The 14,678-nt window shown below is 45.1% G+C and overlaps 1 protein-coding gene across 9 annotated transcripts in view; it reads right to left on the bottom strand.

The window, feature by feature from the left end:
• The window catches only part of ARHGAP20 (Rho GTPase activating protein 20), a 232,599-nt gene that overhangs the window by 46,452 nt on the left and 171,469 nt on the right, over nt 1-14,678 (bottom strand). For 8 of the 9 annotated variants that reach the window (XM_045018115.1, XM_045018105.1, XM_045018125.1 and 5 more), the window contains one exon: nt 510-680. The exons of the other annotated variant lie outside the window; for it this stretch is intronic. In XM_045018115.1, the coding sequence (XP_044874050.1) occupies nt 510-680 (171 nt within the window). The remainder of the gene's footprint in view (nt 1-509; nt 681-14,678) is intronic. 9 annotated transcript variants of the gene reach the window in all.

Below are 14,678 nucleotides of genomic sequence, written 5' to 3'. Positions count from 1 at the left end.
AGAAAATTTAATATTAATCATCTGCGGATATCAAATGACTTCCCAGACACGTATTAAATCTTTAACACCATGCGATGTAGGCAGTGATATTATACACATTTCTCAAATGAATGAGCTGAGATCCAAGATGCTTAAATGATTTGTCAAAGTTCGGACAGCTGGCTACAGACAGAGCTGGGAATGGAACTCAAGATGCTTAACTCCCACTCTATCCACTAGACAACATTCCCACTCTCAGCTTAAGGCAGCACTTCTAAAATACCCTCCCATATTGAATTAACGTACAAATTTATGATTCCTTTACCATATTCTAGTCTGGATTGGCTGATTTGTGAGTGTACAAAAGCACTTAAGGGAGTTAGGAGCTCAACTCCCATTGGCAGACTAAGAAGCTCTCATGAAATCCAGGGAAGATTCACTACTGAAGATAACATTAGGGAAATTCACGGGATGCTGTACTGAGGAAGGGTGCTGCTCTGCAAGAATATTCCCTTAGGAATGATACTTACTTGGACTTGGCAACAATAAGGATGTCTGTGAAGAGGAAAAGGTGCCGTTCCTGGGTCTGAAGGCCCGTCTTCAACTGCACATGACCATCAAGTACAAAGGCTCTGCTGGGGCAGATAAAGGACTGCACGAGGGGACATGCTTCTGGACTGATTGGGGAGAAGCAGCTTTCCCTGCAGCAGGAATAAAGGGAAGCAAATCAAAGATAACGAAGAATGGCAGAGATTTCCCATACCAATTGCTGAACAGACAGAAAAACATTTAATTAATTCACAGATGAACTAAAATATTGCAGGGATGCTGACTTTTGTTTTTCACAGCTTAGCAGCACTGTCACCCGTGCATCTTGTACAGCACCAAGCACATTGTTAGCACTTAGCAAATAATTTAAAACACAACCCCCGCAACTCTGTATCAGACTGTTAACAAAATACTGCACGTATTGTAGGTTCCCCATAAATGAATGTGACTTGCAGCAGGGAACATATGAGCACACCTTTGTGTGTGGAACTTTGAATAACGTTCTAAAATTGCAAACTCATACTAAGAGTCGCAGAGACCAATACTGAAAAAATGAACATGGTACGATCAGGTCAGGATGTACTGGTGACAGACCACACAACTTTCAAAGTATGTATAATGCAGGACCTAAACTACACAGAATTTGGCAGCTTGCTTTTAATACTGTTTTATTACCCAAGTCTAAATTATTTTCCCATTGCATTTATCCCTAATATCAATAGTTTATTGTCAGATCCTTGTTGTAAATTCATGGCAGAATTTTCAAACTGATTCAGAAAAGGTCATTTTGCATTGGCTCTTTACAAGCGTAACTCCCTCTATATTAATAAAGCAAAGTTTTCATTCCTACAAGATGAGGAGTTTCTCTGGGAGGAGCTGAGCATCCTTAGCTCCCAGTGACGTCAGCAGCGGTTAAGTGTATTCAGTACCATTCAGAAGGTGCTCAGCCTCTTGCAAGACGTAATTCTATGTTTGCTACCCAATCCTGTTGCCATCGCAGAGAACGTGAAATACACGTGATGGAGACAGGGCCTGATTGTCAGCGACGCTGAGCACCTGCAGCTCCCAGTTACTTCGACTGGAGTTGAGGGTGCTCAGCACTTTTGAAAAACGCATCCCAGGATGTGTGGCCTTTTATTTTGCTAAGAATAAACAGGGCAGAGCTGGGTAGAAGTAAAGCGTTTTCCTACTGAGCCTGTTCCTGCTCTTATCAAAACTGATGGCAAACTCCTACTGACGTCAATGGCAGGAGGATGGACCTTGTAAGAGGATAGCCACAAATGTAAGGAGAGACATGCAAAAAGAAGATTGCAAGCAGAGAAAGTGTTCTCAAATAAGGTCACAGGTCTTCCCAAATCTCTTGCACAATCTGGCTGCTTCTCTGTGTTTGTAACCCTTTGCCTGCACTTGGACTACTTGGAGGGCTTCAGCAGTAATGCTGACTTAGGAAATCCGACAGCTGGTGCTGAAAGGACAAGCGCTTTGATCAGCCTACATGAGCGTGACTCACTTTCACTGATCTGCAAGGAGGCGGTGAGGAGCTGCCAGAGAAAGCCCATATTTATCCTAGTCGTGGCTGAAGACCTGCATTTTTAAAAATCATTCCTTCATTTTATTTGGGACAGAGGGAGGAGCAGGAGCTTTAAAAATGAATAATGCAAAAAATAAAAAGTTACTTGTTGTGGGAGTGGGGCCTAATCCTTCCTATGCAGAAGGGGTGTTAAGAGAGGTGGGGGTGAGAGAAGAAAGAGCTGACATTAGTATAATGCAACAGTGGGCAGGTCACTATGTGAGTGGGCAAGGTGAGGGATGGTGCAATGAGCCACTCTTCAGCCCCACCTTCTCCCCAGACAGGGGCCAGCCACAATGTGGCTTGGAAGTGCTGCCAACCCTGCTCCTTCCTAGTGCCCCACAGGCATTAACTGCCCAAAAAGGGCATGGCCCTATTCACCCTGAACTAGTCAGCTAACTGGGCTGGAGAGGGGTGCAGGAGAGAATGCTGAACCCTCTCCAAGGGCTGTGCCAGCATGGGCTGCTCAGGAGCCCCCTGAAGTAATGGTAGCTAAGCCAGACTTCCTTCTCAGGGTCAGAGCTGCAGCACAGCGCTTCCGCACCCTCTCCAGTAATATGTAAGGGTGTCAAGGGCACCCGGGAAGGGATCAATCTCCTTACATGTCAAACACTTAGCACAGCGGTTCTCAACCCTTTGTATATCCAGTACTCCGCTCCCAGCTACCCAGGACCAATCTCCCCTCTCTCAAACACCACCCCCAATCTGGTAATAGGGGGGGAGCAAGGTGGCTGCATAGGTGTTGGAAGTAGGGGTGCTGTCGCACCCCCTGGTTTGAAGTGATTTCCATCATAGGGTTTACAGTTTGGTTGAATGGCTTTCAGCACCCCCACTATACAAATTGTTCCAGCGACCCTGTGTGGCTGTGACCCCTGTTTGTGACCCTTATGTTGAGAAACTCTGTCCTAACACAGTACTGGGGGCTCAGTATCAGAATGTATTTAGAACCAGGAGTAGTTATTACCTCAGACACAGGAAGCATCCTCAAGTTGTCACCTAAACAACCACACACCAAGAGCTGTGATATTCCAGGCTTTTCAGTCAGGTCAGTTCTGAACATTGGGTTAAGAGCGTCATAACAGGAGTTTCAAAACTTCAGGGGAGGGTAACTATGGAAACACTCGAGAATCACTTCATTGACTTTGAAATCCTCGGACTTTGGTTATTCAGCATATTAAACACTTGTGGCCACGTTATCAGGGACCCCATTATATGAACTCACTCGTCTAGTGTTCAGCCCAGCAAGTGAAGCAGAAATGATTAATGCTTTGGGCTGGCGGAGCTCCTCCATCAGGGTGGACGCAATGCAGACACAATGCCCACTTAGCTTTGAAGTAAGTAATGACAATTGTTAGAATAAAAACATGTTATGTTATTATAACCAAACCAAACGGAAGCCTGTGGAGGTATGTCTACACTGCAGTGAAACACCTGCAAGTGGCTCATGTCAGCTGACTCAGTCTCGCAGAGCTCGGGCTTCAGGACTATAGATGTTCAGGCTCCGGGCTCTAAAATGCCATGAGGGCAGAGGATCCCAGAGCTCGGGCTCCAGCCTGAGCCCCAATAGCTACACTGCAATTAAACAGCCCCATAGCCTGAGCCCCACAAGCCTGAGTCAGCTGACAGGCCTAGCTGTGGATGTTTAATTGCAGTGTAGACATACCCTTAGGGGTATGTAGACATCGAAATGCAAACCTGGGCTCAAACCCCCGTTTCGTTCACACACAAATCTCTGATTCTGGCTCAGACCTGTGAGGGTGGAGGGTTTGAGCCAGAATCAAGCCAGGGTCCAGGTTCAAGCCCTATGACTTTGCACTGTAAATGCAGCCCCCTCCGACTCAGGTCCTGGGAGTCTGCCAAAAGTATCCCACAATCCTATGGGTCAACTTCCTTTGTTCTCTCTATACCAAGAACTGCTAGCTGACTCCAGGGAAACTGAAGCAGTCTCTTTGTTGTAGTACAGCAGCTCAGCGAGTCAGCACTTAACCCTTCCACTGTTTTCTGACCACCGAGCTGCAAACACATGTTCCGAGAACTTGCTCTCTTTGCAGTGGACTGACCAGAAATAGTCTTTTGCAGGAGCACAGCCAGATTTTATTGAATCTCTGGTGTGAGGCCAGCACAACAGTGGACTTTAATAAGAGTAGTAGCAATGACCACACATCAGCAAATAGTCAAGAAGCTGACAGTGTTATAAATTAACTGGTCCAGTGACCAAGGCAGGAAGCAGATTAAGTGGCTCAAGACTGAGTACCAGAAAACCAGGGACTGCACCTTGGGCAACTTGCCCACATCATGTCCATTTAATGAGGTGTTTGATGGGGTGCGGGGCACTGTGCCAAGCACTGAGCCAACCTGAGGAACAGCCCGCTGCAGAACTGGTCATAGACACAAAAGGAACAGAAGCCGCCACGTAGTTTGATAAGTTTCTGGCTCCATTTTAATTTATACTAATAAAGGAATGGGAAGGATTTCCAGTCTACGAACCATTGCAAAAGTTGTTAGAAGCTCCGTCTTGCAAGGTGTATGCTAATTGCAGATCACATGCCAGTGCCTTGGTATCCCCACAGCCCCTCCGCTCTACCCTATGGGAGTTCAAAACGGTGACCAGGAAATGCAAACAGTAAAAACGCCTTGAAAGTGAATTTTTACTGGAAAGGTGCTGGTTTTTGCTATGCCCACTCATGTTTCTTAAATATAACAAACTTACATTCCCATACCAGTAAGTATGTTGCTCAACAGTGTAAAGAACTGCCTGGAAACAGTGTACTGTGCGGGGAGGGGAAGGTGGAACTGTGTTCCGTTTCCAAATCAAGTCCATTTCAGTTAAATGTAGTTCACAGATGACAAAAATCATTCATCCCACATATAAATGGGATTTGAAATTTTGTCCAGAAAAGTACCAGGGGAGAGGAAAGGGGTAAGGAGGATGACTGTGGAGCTCTGTGTGTTTGCATACTGTCATACCATGCTAAGTCTTATAGAAGCTAACAGAGCATCCTGTTAATTTCTTCTTGAATTCTGACCCAATCCCAGGTACTGAAAGCTGCAAACTTTTCCTGAAGCAGGAACTCCAGATAGGTAGTGACATGCCGGGGGAAGGATTATTTTCCAGGAACACCTCAGTAACTGACCAGCCCACACCACTTATAGATGCCCTGCTCAGTCACTGTACATGGAAGACTTTGGTTGCATACACTGCTGGTTTCCCACCAGCAGCATGGGACCAACATCTCCCTTTGCCACAGGCCCACAAGAACTGTTAATGTTCACCAAACTGCGGAAGGCCTGAAATAACAGAAAATCCTTCTGTAGCATGGCCACCAACTGCCCCCTCAAATCCAAACTCTTCTACAATTTTTTTTAAAGCAGCTTTGATTTTTTTTAAACTTTCCATTGTCTCTGCACTTCTTTCATTGTGATTAACCCAACTGTGTCTGGGGAGCTTCTGTGGCCTGAAACATCCCTCTCAAAATATACTGAAGTTCAATTTGGAAAAGTAACATTTTATATCCTTGCTTTGCAGTTCCTGGAACAGGAACCAGCTGCAAAGGGAGGATGACCGAGCCCAGCAAAAAGAACTGCTTGAACGGCTACTATCACAAATGGCCGCAAGCTCCTGGTGCACCCACACCCTGGCCTGAGTCCCGTCTGTGGTACCTTGTGCGCAGTCCAGAAACAGCTCGGGCAACTCCACGGCTGGGTGGCCCATGCAACTGGGCCCTTTTGAACAGCTAGGCAGAGCAACTGTCCCCCATGCAGCCCTCCATATTGATACTCACCCCTGTGGATGCCTCCCCCACTCCTTCCCTCCCCCCCTGCAAAGTGCACAGCAAATGTGGAAGGAGAGGAAATGAGAAGGGGGTGGTTGTCAGGGAACATGAAACAAGAGGTTGTTTCTGCTTGTACATGGTTTCACTGTTTGCACTTTTTTTGGTTAATGCTGTTCTGTGTGGTGATGGCAGCTGGCCTGCCTGGCAAGGGGTTAAATGTTTATAAATAAAGCCTTTTATTTGATCAAGAATGTGTACTGCTATCACTACATCACATCATACAATGTGTATTTCAAATAATAAAGGTAAACACCTAACCAGGGACAACTAGAAATTAGTATGCAAACAATATTTCTCAATACACAGTTAGCTACATCGATCCATACATCATCAAGCCACACTGTGAGTCAACCCTCTTTCCCCTCCCCCATTTGATAAGCAGTCAGGTACATAAGTACATTACATGCAATCAACCCCCTATCCAGGGGTGCTGGAACAATTTGTACCAAACTGTAAACCCTGTACATAACGGAAACCATTTCAAGCCAGGGGGTGTGGCAGCACCCCCAGTACCTCTAGTTCCAGCACCTATGTCTCTCCCCCACTCCAAACTCTGAACCCCATCCCAATCAGCCCTCCAAGTGCATTCATAAATGTGCTATTCTCCCTCTTCCATTAGCCCATGCAAGCCCATCACATGGGAGCACAGAGCATCCCTGATTTCTGTTGCCTGGCTGCATCCAGCTGTGGCAGGTGCACTTTCTGGCTGAGGGTAGTGGTTCAACAATCCATCCCTGCCATAGATCCATTCTGCGGGAAATCGCTCACCTCTGGCTGCACACAGATCATGAAGATCACTGCAAGCCACAGTGATGCGCACAATGTTGATGATACTGGCATCCAAACAGCTCTGTAGACATCTCCAATGGGATTTCAATCTGCCAAAAGCACGTTCAACAACCATGCTACACCTGCTGACCATGTAATTAAACAGTCACTTGCCAGGGCTCCTGATATCAAGGAATGGTTTCATAAGCCAAGGCAAAAGCGGGTATGCCAGGTCCCCCAGAATAACAGAGAAGACAGTAACTCCATTTATTACAGTGTGATTAGGTGGGAGTAGTGTTCCAGCCTGTCCAGAATACAGACTCCTGATCAGCGAAAAACCCTGGCATCATGAACTTTTCCAGTGCAGCCCCTGTTGACATTCATAAATTGATCTGTTTGCTGCAATATCCAATTCCCCATTTTTTCTAGACAGATATCCTCAAAGAGAACATCTACACTTGTTTCTCTTTGCGTAGCATTGCTTCTGTAATGCTATAGAATGGAAATGCCACCTGAACTTTAACTGACTCTCTATTGTCAGTTGCTTATTAGTTTCAAAATATATTATCTTTGGGGCAGAAATTTCCAAAGTATGTTCTTAGTCAAGAGGTGAACTTTGCTGCAAAGTTTGAAAAAAGTCCACAAAGCTGTTTTTTGAATTATTCAAGGATGAATTCAAATGATGGGGTATAATCCTGGCCCCACTGAAGTTAATGGACATTTTTCTATTGGCTTCAATACAGCCTGGATTTCACTCACTATTTTTAACTGAATCAAAATATGCACCTGTTTGGTGTCATTTTAAAGAGCTCTACAATCTGAGGTGTAGGGGCTACTCAGAGTCAGCATGAAGAATCAGCTAACTGTTGAAGGATACAATGTCTTTGCACTCAGTATGAAAACAAACATCTCAATGCCCACTTCATTAGGACGGCTTCTTTACTAGGAAGCACAAAAACACAGCCAACCAATGTTTCTCACCCCCACAGCTGTCATGAGGGTTTCCGAGCTAACCATATCTTTACGATGTAAGTACTGAGATGTTTATTTTCATTCAGAGTGCAACAGAAATGTAGTTTTTAATGTTTATTCACAGGGGAAAACAGAGTACAATACCAATATTTTGCTCTATGCAGACACTTAACATAGCATCTGTTAAGTAATAACAAAGGCCCCGATCTTAACCCCGCTGACATCAATGGAGGCTTTACAATGACTTCAATGGACTTTGGATCTGAGCTTTAGGTTAATCTCCGAGTGTCTATCTTCTCTTCTAGCCTCCTCTCCAGAATAAGAACTTTGTAGCTATTTTTGTCAGTTTTCCCTAGAGTTTAGGCACCACAAATTTGCATAATGAAATAAAACATATTGATCTTATATAACTGAAGCCCTTTACAAAGGTAGGTAAGAATTGTTTCTATTTAACCAATAGATGAATCTGGGGCACAGCATGGTTGGGTGTCTTGCCCAAAGACAGAGTAAAGTCAAGAATAGAGGCCACATTTCCTGACTCCCAGTCTTCTATCCTAAATCCTGATGCATCTTCAGATGATTTTTAAATTTTGTGAATAAGTTTCAGGAACAACAAACATAAAATCCCTCCACTCTCCTTTACAGTGCTGCTGGGAGAATAACTACTGAAGTTATTCCATCTTACAGCTCTGCTAAATGTGTTAGTCACTGTCAGGATGTAGCGAAATAGGGATGGAGTCAGTGTTAGCCATTTTGGGAGGGTTTTCCCCTCCCATGTAACTGACTCCTGTCCAACTGGTCATATCACTGTGCAGAGGGTTGGTCTAACCTTTTACACTGTATGTAAAAAGGGAATCTTTTAGCCACCAACTGGTTCAGCAGAACTGGTGCCCAGCTGCTGATGCTACAATTTCTGCATTGTTTTAAATATTAAAAAAGTAGTTGTTTTCTTAAAGACAATTGTCCAAATAATTGGAAGTCTGGAAACTACTAACCCCAGCCACTGGATGGGTGCTGAGTGCTTTCTACTGAACTTTAGACACACATATAGTGCTTTTCTAAACAAACATTAACTAAGTCAGTCACCGCAATGAATATTTATTTACCACCACCATTCCACCCCGTGGATTTTATGTACATTTCACAGATGAGAATGCTAAGGCAGAAGGATTAAGTGGCTTGAATTAAGGCCACTGAGTCAGTGTCAGAGCCAAGATTAGAACCTCTGAGTTCCTTCCAGTTCTATGCTTAGTTATGTAGACTTTGAAGATTCTCATGCTATGAGCTGCCCCTTGTTGTGCTGGCAGCTGGCTAGAAGGGAGTTTGCAGCAGCCATAGCTCATAAATCAATGCCCTTTAGAGTTACAAACTAGTCTGTAGCTTCCTTCCCCCACAAATATAAAGGATTTGTTTCACATCTCAAAGGCCAATCACTGGGTGTCTGTGGAGAACCATTTATTTGCCTTTAGGAAACCCAAAGTTGGCAAACTTTTAATCCTAGCAATTGAGTTTCTATTTTCCAGGTTCTCTCTCTGTTACACAAGCTCCTTGCACAGTCCCAGAGTAACTAGAGCAGTGGTTCTCAGACTTTTGTTCTGGTGACCCCTTTCACATAGCACACCTCTGCGACACCCCCCTCCCCTTATAAATTAAAAACACTTTTTAATATATTTAACACCATTATAAATGTTGGATGCAAAGCAGGGTTTGGGGTGGCGGCTGACAGCTTGTGACCCCCCACGTAATAACCTTGCAACCCCCTGAGGGGTCCCTATCCCCAGTTTGAGAACCCCTGGACTAGAGGTTTCTGCTAATGTGATCAGCCATGAAAAAGTTAGTCATGTTGATATTTACTTTGTCATCATTAGGCTTTATTTGTAGCAACCCATTACATAAACATAAGAACGGCTGTACCGGGTCAGACCAAAGGTCCATCTAGCCCAGTATCCTGTCTACCGACAGTGGCCAATGCCAGGTGCCCCAGAGGGAGTGAACCTAACAGGTAATGATCAAGTGATCACTCTCCTGCCATCCATCTCCACCCTTTGACAAACAGAGGCTAGGGACACCATTCCTTACCCCATCCTGGCTAATAGCCATTTATGGACTTAACCACCATGAATTTATCCAGTTCTCTTTTAAACGCTGTTATAGTCCTAGCCTTCACAACCTCCTCAGGTAAGGAGTTCCACAAGTTGACTGTGAGCTGCATGAAGAAGAACTTCCTTTTATTTGTTTTAAATCTGCTGCCTATTAATTTCATTTGGTGGCCCATAGTTCTTGTATTATGGGAATAAGTAAATAACTTTTCCTTATCCACTTTCTCCACATCACTCATGATTTTATATACCTCTATCATATCCCCCCTTAGTCTACTCTTTTCCAAGCAGAAGAGTTCTAGCCTCTTTAATCTTTCCTCATATGGAACCCTCTCCAAACCCCTAATCATTTTAGTTGCCCTTTTCTGAACCTTTTCATTGAGATGAAGGGAAGCAGTTCAGACCTTTTAGGGCACCGCTATAGCACTGTAGTGTCGCTACTTGCTACGTCAACGGAAGGGTTTTTTTCTGTTGCTGTTGTAAATCCACCCTGAGACGCAGTAGCTACGTCGCCGAAAGAATTCTCTCTTGACTTAGCAATGTCTGCACTGGGGCTTAGGTCAGCTTAATCATGTCTCTCAGGTGTGTGATTTTAAGTTATAGACCAGGCCTTAGAGACGAGGAAACAATAAGTATTTGTAGACTAATAGCTATAATAATAATAATAATAATAGGAGATATACCAATCTCCTAGAACTGGAAGGGACCTTGAAAAGTCATTGAGTCCAGCCCTCTGCCTTCACTAGCAGGACCAAGTACAGTCGAACCCATTTATCTCGACCTCGGTTAACTTGCCAATCCTATTAACTCGAGGTTTTACAAGTGGAACCGCCAAACTCCCTCTTTATCTTATGGGTTTCCCATCCGTTATGTCGATTTGCCCAACCCTAATATCTCGAGCCCGGCTCCCCGCGTCCCCAGCCGCCCGCTCCCTGGCTCTCCAGCCGCGCGGTTCCCCAGCCGCCGGCTCCCCGCGTCCCCAGCCGGTACTGATTTTTGCCCCAGATCCCTAAGTGGCCCCCTCAAGGATTGAACTCACAACCCTGGGTTTAGCAGCCAATGCTCAAACCATTGAGCTATTGCTCTCCCCCTATGTTTCCACTGCAGTTCCTATGTTGGCACAGCCCCCTAGTGTAAACGCGGTGTACACCGATAGCAGGAGCTCTGCCAGTGTAGGCATGCCACTTCCTTGAACAACGTTAGCTATGCCAACAAAAGTCCTCTTCCACTGGCATAGCTTCATTTACACTTTGGGTTTAGGGACACAGCTATGTGGGCTAAGGGGTATGATTTTTTCACTCCCCTGGCTGACATGGCTATGCAAGTGTAAGTTTTAAGTATAAACCAGGCATGTGGGATGCCTATTAGACTCTGCGACCAAGAATTTCCCATCTATTACCATCATCAGTCCACTCGTGTAAAGAGGACATCAGGCAGGCACCAATATTTTTACCACACTATTGCCTAACTCTGCTCAGCCCTGCTCAGAAGACTTGTGGCTTTTTAAATGGAAAAAAAAATGCGTGAGAGAGTGGTGGTGGGGTAAGACGGAGGAGGAATGAGGGAGGGAGAAACATTTCCTCTCCCACCTTTCCCACTGGGCGGAAAAAGGGAGGGGGAGAATGTAAAAAAATAAAAATAAAAAAAATCAAGTTTTATATTTGAATCTAAATAAATATTTTAAAATACACATTTTCCTTACATTAAGAGAGCCACTTAAATAATGCTGAGACAGCATCCCAGCCAACTCTCATGCAATCCAAACCTCGTGGGACCCTGCACCTGCTCTACTAGCAATGCCATTTTTCTTATTAACCAATCGTTTTAACCAGGGGTGGCCAACCTGAGCCTGAGAAGGAGCCAGAATTTACCAATGTACATTGCCAAAGAGCCACAGTAATACGTCAGCAGTCCCCCATCAGCTCCCCCCCACTCCCAACACCTCCTGTTCACCGGTGGCCCTGCCAATCAGCGCCTCCCCCTCCGTCCCCACACCTCCTGATCAGCTGTTTCGTGGACTGCAGGATGCTCTGTGGGGGAGGGGGAGGAGCGAGGGCATGGCAGGCTCAGGGGAGGGGGCGGGAAAGGGTGGAGTGGAGGCAGGGCCTGTGGCAGAGCCAGGGGTTGAGCAGTGAGCACCCCCCGGCGCATTGGAAAGTTGGCATCTTTAGCTCCAGCCCTGGTGTCGGTGCCTATACAAGGAGCCGCATATTAACTTTTGAAGCACCACATGTGGCTCCAGAGCCACAGGTTGGCCACCCCTGGTTTTAACCAACGCAACAGGGTTTGCCACACATGTTGGGTCTGCACCAGCACACGCTGTTCTAATTCTCAAGCCCTTGGCCAGAAGAGATGAAGTTAGGTCCAAGACTTCTTTTGTAAGCAGATTGGGTGACCAGTGGTGGAGTTAATAGGGAGCAGGAGAGGCCTTTAGATGGATGTGTGGCACTTTTCAGGCATATTATGCAATACACAAGAGAAGGAGTACAACCTACATTTTCATACAGAACAGGAGAGTGAGCCTGCCCCTCACTCATTCGGCGGCAGCAGCTCCTGTCCTATGGGGCAGGGCCAGCTCCCCACTCTGGGCTTTGTGACATGTCATCCAGGGTCCCGTGTCACTGAAACCCCATGCACTAGGTCGCAATGCCCGGAGTGGTGAGCCCAGCCCCGCCCCTCGGGACAAGAGCTGATGCTGTTGCATGAGTGCAGGACAGGCTCACTCTCCAGCCCACCACACCATCAATGACACATTGACCATCCAGTTGCAAAAAGTTGCAAAACCTGGCTCTGTCACTGCAGGTGACAACCTTTGCACTGTTATGGTCTCGTTTTCATATCCTCAATTGCACAAGACTGCCTTTGAGAAGAAGCCTTCAACATAAGCTTAATCCAAGGCTTGTTAGAAGAAATATGAGGCAGGCATGCACTGCTAACTGGAGCTTAGGAACCATGTTGGCTCCCTGTGAGAAATACATTTTAAATGCACAGAAATTCTACCCATATTTCCTGGCTAGAGTTTTTGCATTCAGGGTCACTATCTAAGAACTAATTATTAACAACAGTATTTGAACAAACCAAAAGGCAGAGTTCTAGTATGGATTTCAGTCCTCATATGAGGGGAAAAAACCTCCAAACCCATAACTCAGCAGAAAGTACCCATCGATACACTGTTTATATTGCACTCAAAACAAATGTTAGCATTTCAAGACGTTGTAACAGTAAAATGATCATTTGGCTAATGTCTTGCACACGTATTATGACCGTCTTGACAATATCATGGTAGCAGATCATCATGCGATATGTGTAAAAATGTAATGAGTTTCTTCTGTGATGGGATCAAATTCACCATTGGCATAAGCAGGTGTGCGATAATGGAATCAGCAGTGGTAAATTTGGCTCCTAGCATGTGGCTAAGTCATTAGAGCGCACAGCCTGAAAAGGCTCACTTGCCATGTCAAAAAGAATTAGAGAGCGCAACAGAGGACTGTTTTACACAGAGCAGGACTATTCCTGAGACTTCCCAGCAGGTAATTCGGTCTTTAAAGAACAGCTGTTTAACTATCAAAGCCCAGTTTAAGCAGCTTCTCATTTTCTCAAACCATCGAAGATATCAGTTAGGAGGAAGAGGCGAAAAACTGGCAAATGTTTTATGGCTTCGGAATACTAATGATATCCAACTAGATAGGTCTTCGCTATGCTCCCGCTGCCTTGTTCCCCACAGGTCTTCTGCCTACAGGATAAGATTTTGAAAGGTGGGAGCCTAAAGACAGGCCTGTTCCTTGCACTTGGTTCTGCAGAGCCTGTGCCCACACAGAGCTCCACTCGCTTCAGGTGCTGAGGACTCAGAGGTCTCACTGCCTTCTGTGGGACTCCAAACAGGGATCTGCCCACATGGAACAATTTATAGGATTGGGGCCTAAAAGATGTGAGCATTCACTGCTCCCACTGACTTCAAGTCAAGATTGGTTTTGTTGGTTGGTCCAGTTAGATATGGTTCTCTACATGCACATTTATCTTTGACAAATACACACAGAACGAGGTGGTGCCTTTTCCCATTGCAACTCTCCATTGAGTTAGGGGGTTATATATAAAGCTTGAACCGCATTTTATATTATAATAGTACATATATCACACCATGAGGCCAAGAATAAACAAAGAACAGCCCAGAGGGTATTTTTTTCCCTGAAAGAGATAAGTGGAAGAGGTGATTGTGGAAAACTACAATGCTGCTGTAATATTAAACTGACTAATAACACAGGAGACTTGGATACACAAGCACAAACATTCTTTCATCATAAGGGCAGCCAATCCATTTTTGAGAGTTAGTCAGCAGTAAATCTTATACAGCCTAAGTAGCTCATTGTGAAACCAGTGCTGAATTTCAAAGAGCTAATTAATTTATTTTGTGCAGCACACACTGCAGATTTCCTAAACCACTATATAGTCATATACAGTAGTGTAACCCTTCTGCCAGTTGGAGTTTGCAGCAACAAAGGTTGTGTTCAGTATCTAGGGGTTCCTTTTCAACAATACAACACCAAACAGGCTCGAGTCCCACCGCACCGTAATCTGGGACAATTACATACCACCCCATGCATGCCTCTAAGAGGCAATATTTAACCTCTTGCAAGCCCACAGAGTTTGAGTGCAGAAAAGAATCTCTTAATAAAAAGAGGAAAGTAACCCAGCATTAATTTGGGAAAATGCTGCAAGCGGGATTCATAAACATAAAACAATGAACAAAAGACCCACCCCAGAGTACCTTGGGCAGTGTCCTTTTGCCTCAGGTTCTGAAGTCCAGCAACCAAAAGTTCCTTTAGTGTGCCTCTCCCTTCTCCCTCCACTCCACCCCACTCACAGCTGTTGTCCTTGCTCAGTGAAGACCTGCAGTTTAGAGGTACATCT

Source organism: Mauremys mutica, chromosome 1, assembly GCF_020497125.1.
Source record: "Mauremys mutica isolate MM-2020 ecotype Southern chromosome 1, ASM2049712v1, whole genome shotgun sequence".
NCBI lineage: Eukaryota > Metazoa > Chordata > Testudines > Geoemydidae > Mauremys > Mauremys mutica.
Note: the sequence above shows the minus strand (reverse complement) of the source record. Positions and strands in the feature narration are given on the sequence as shown.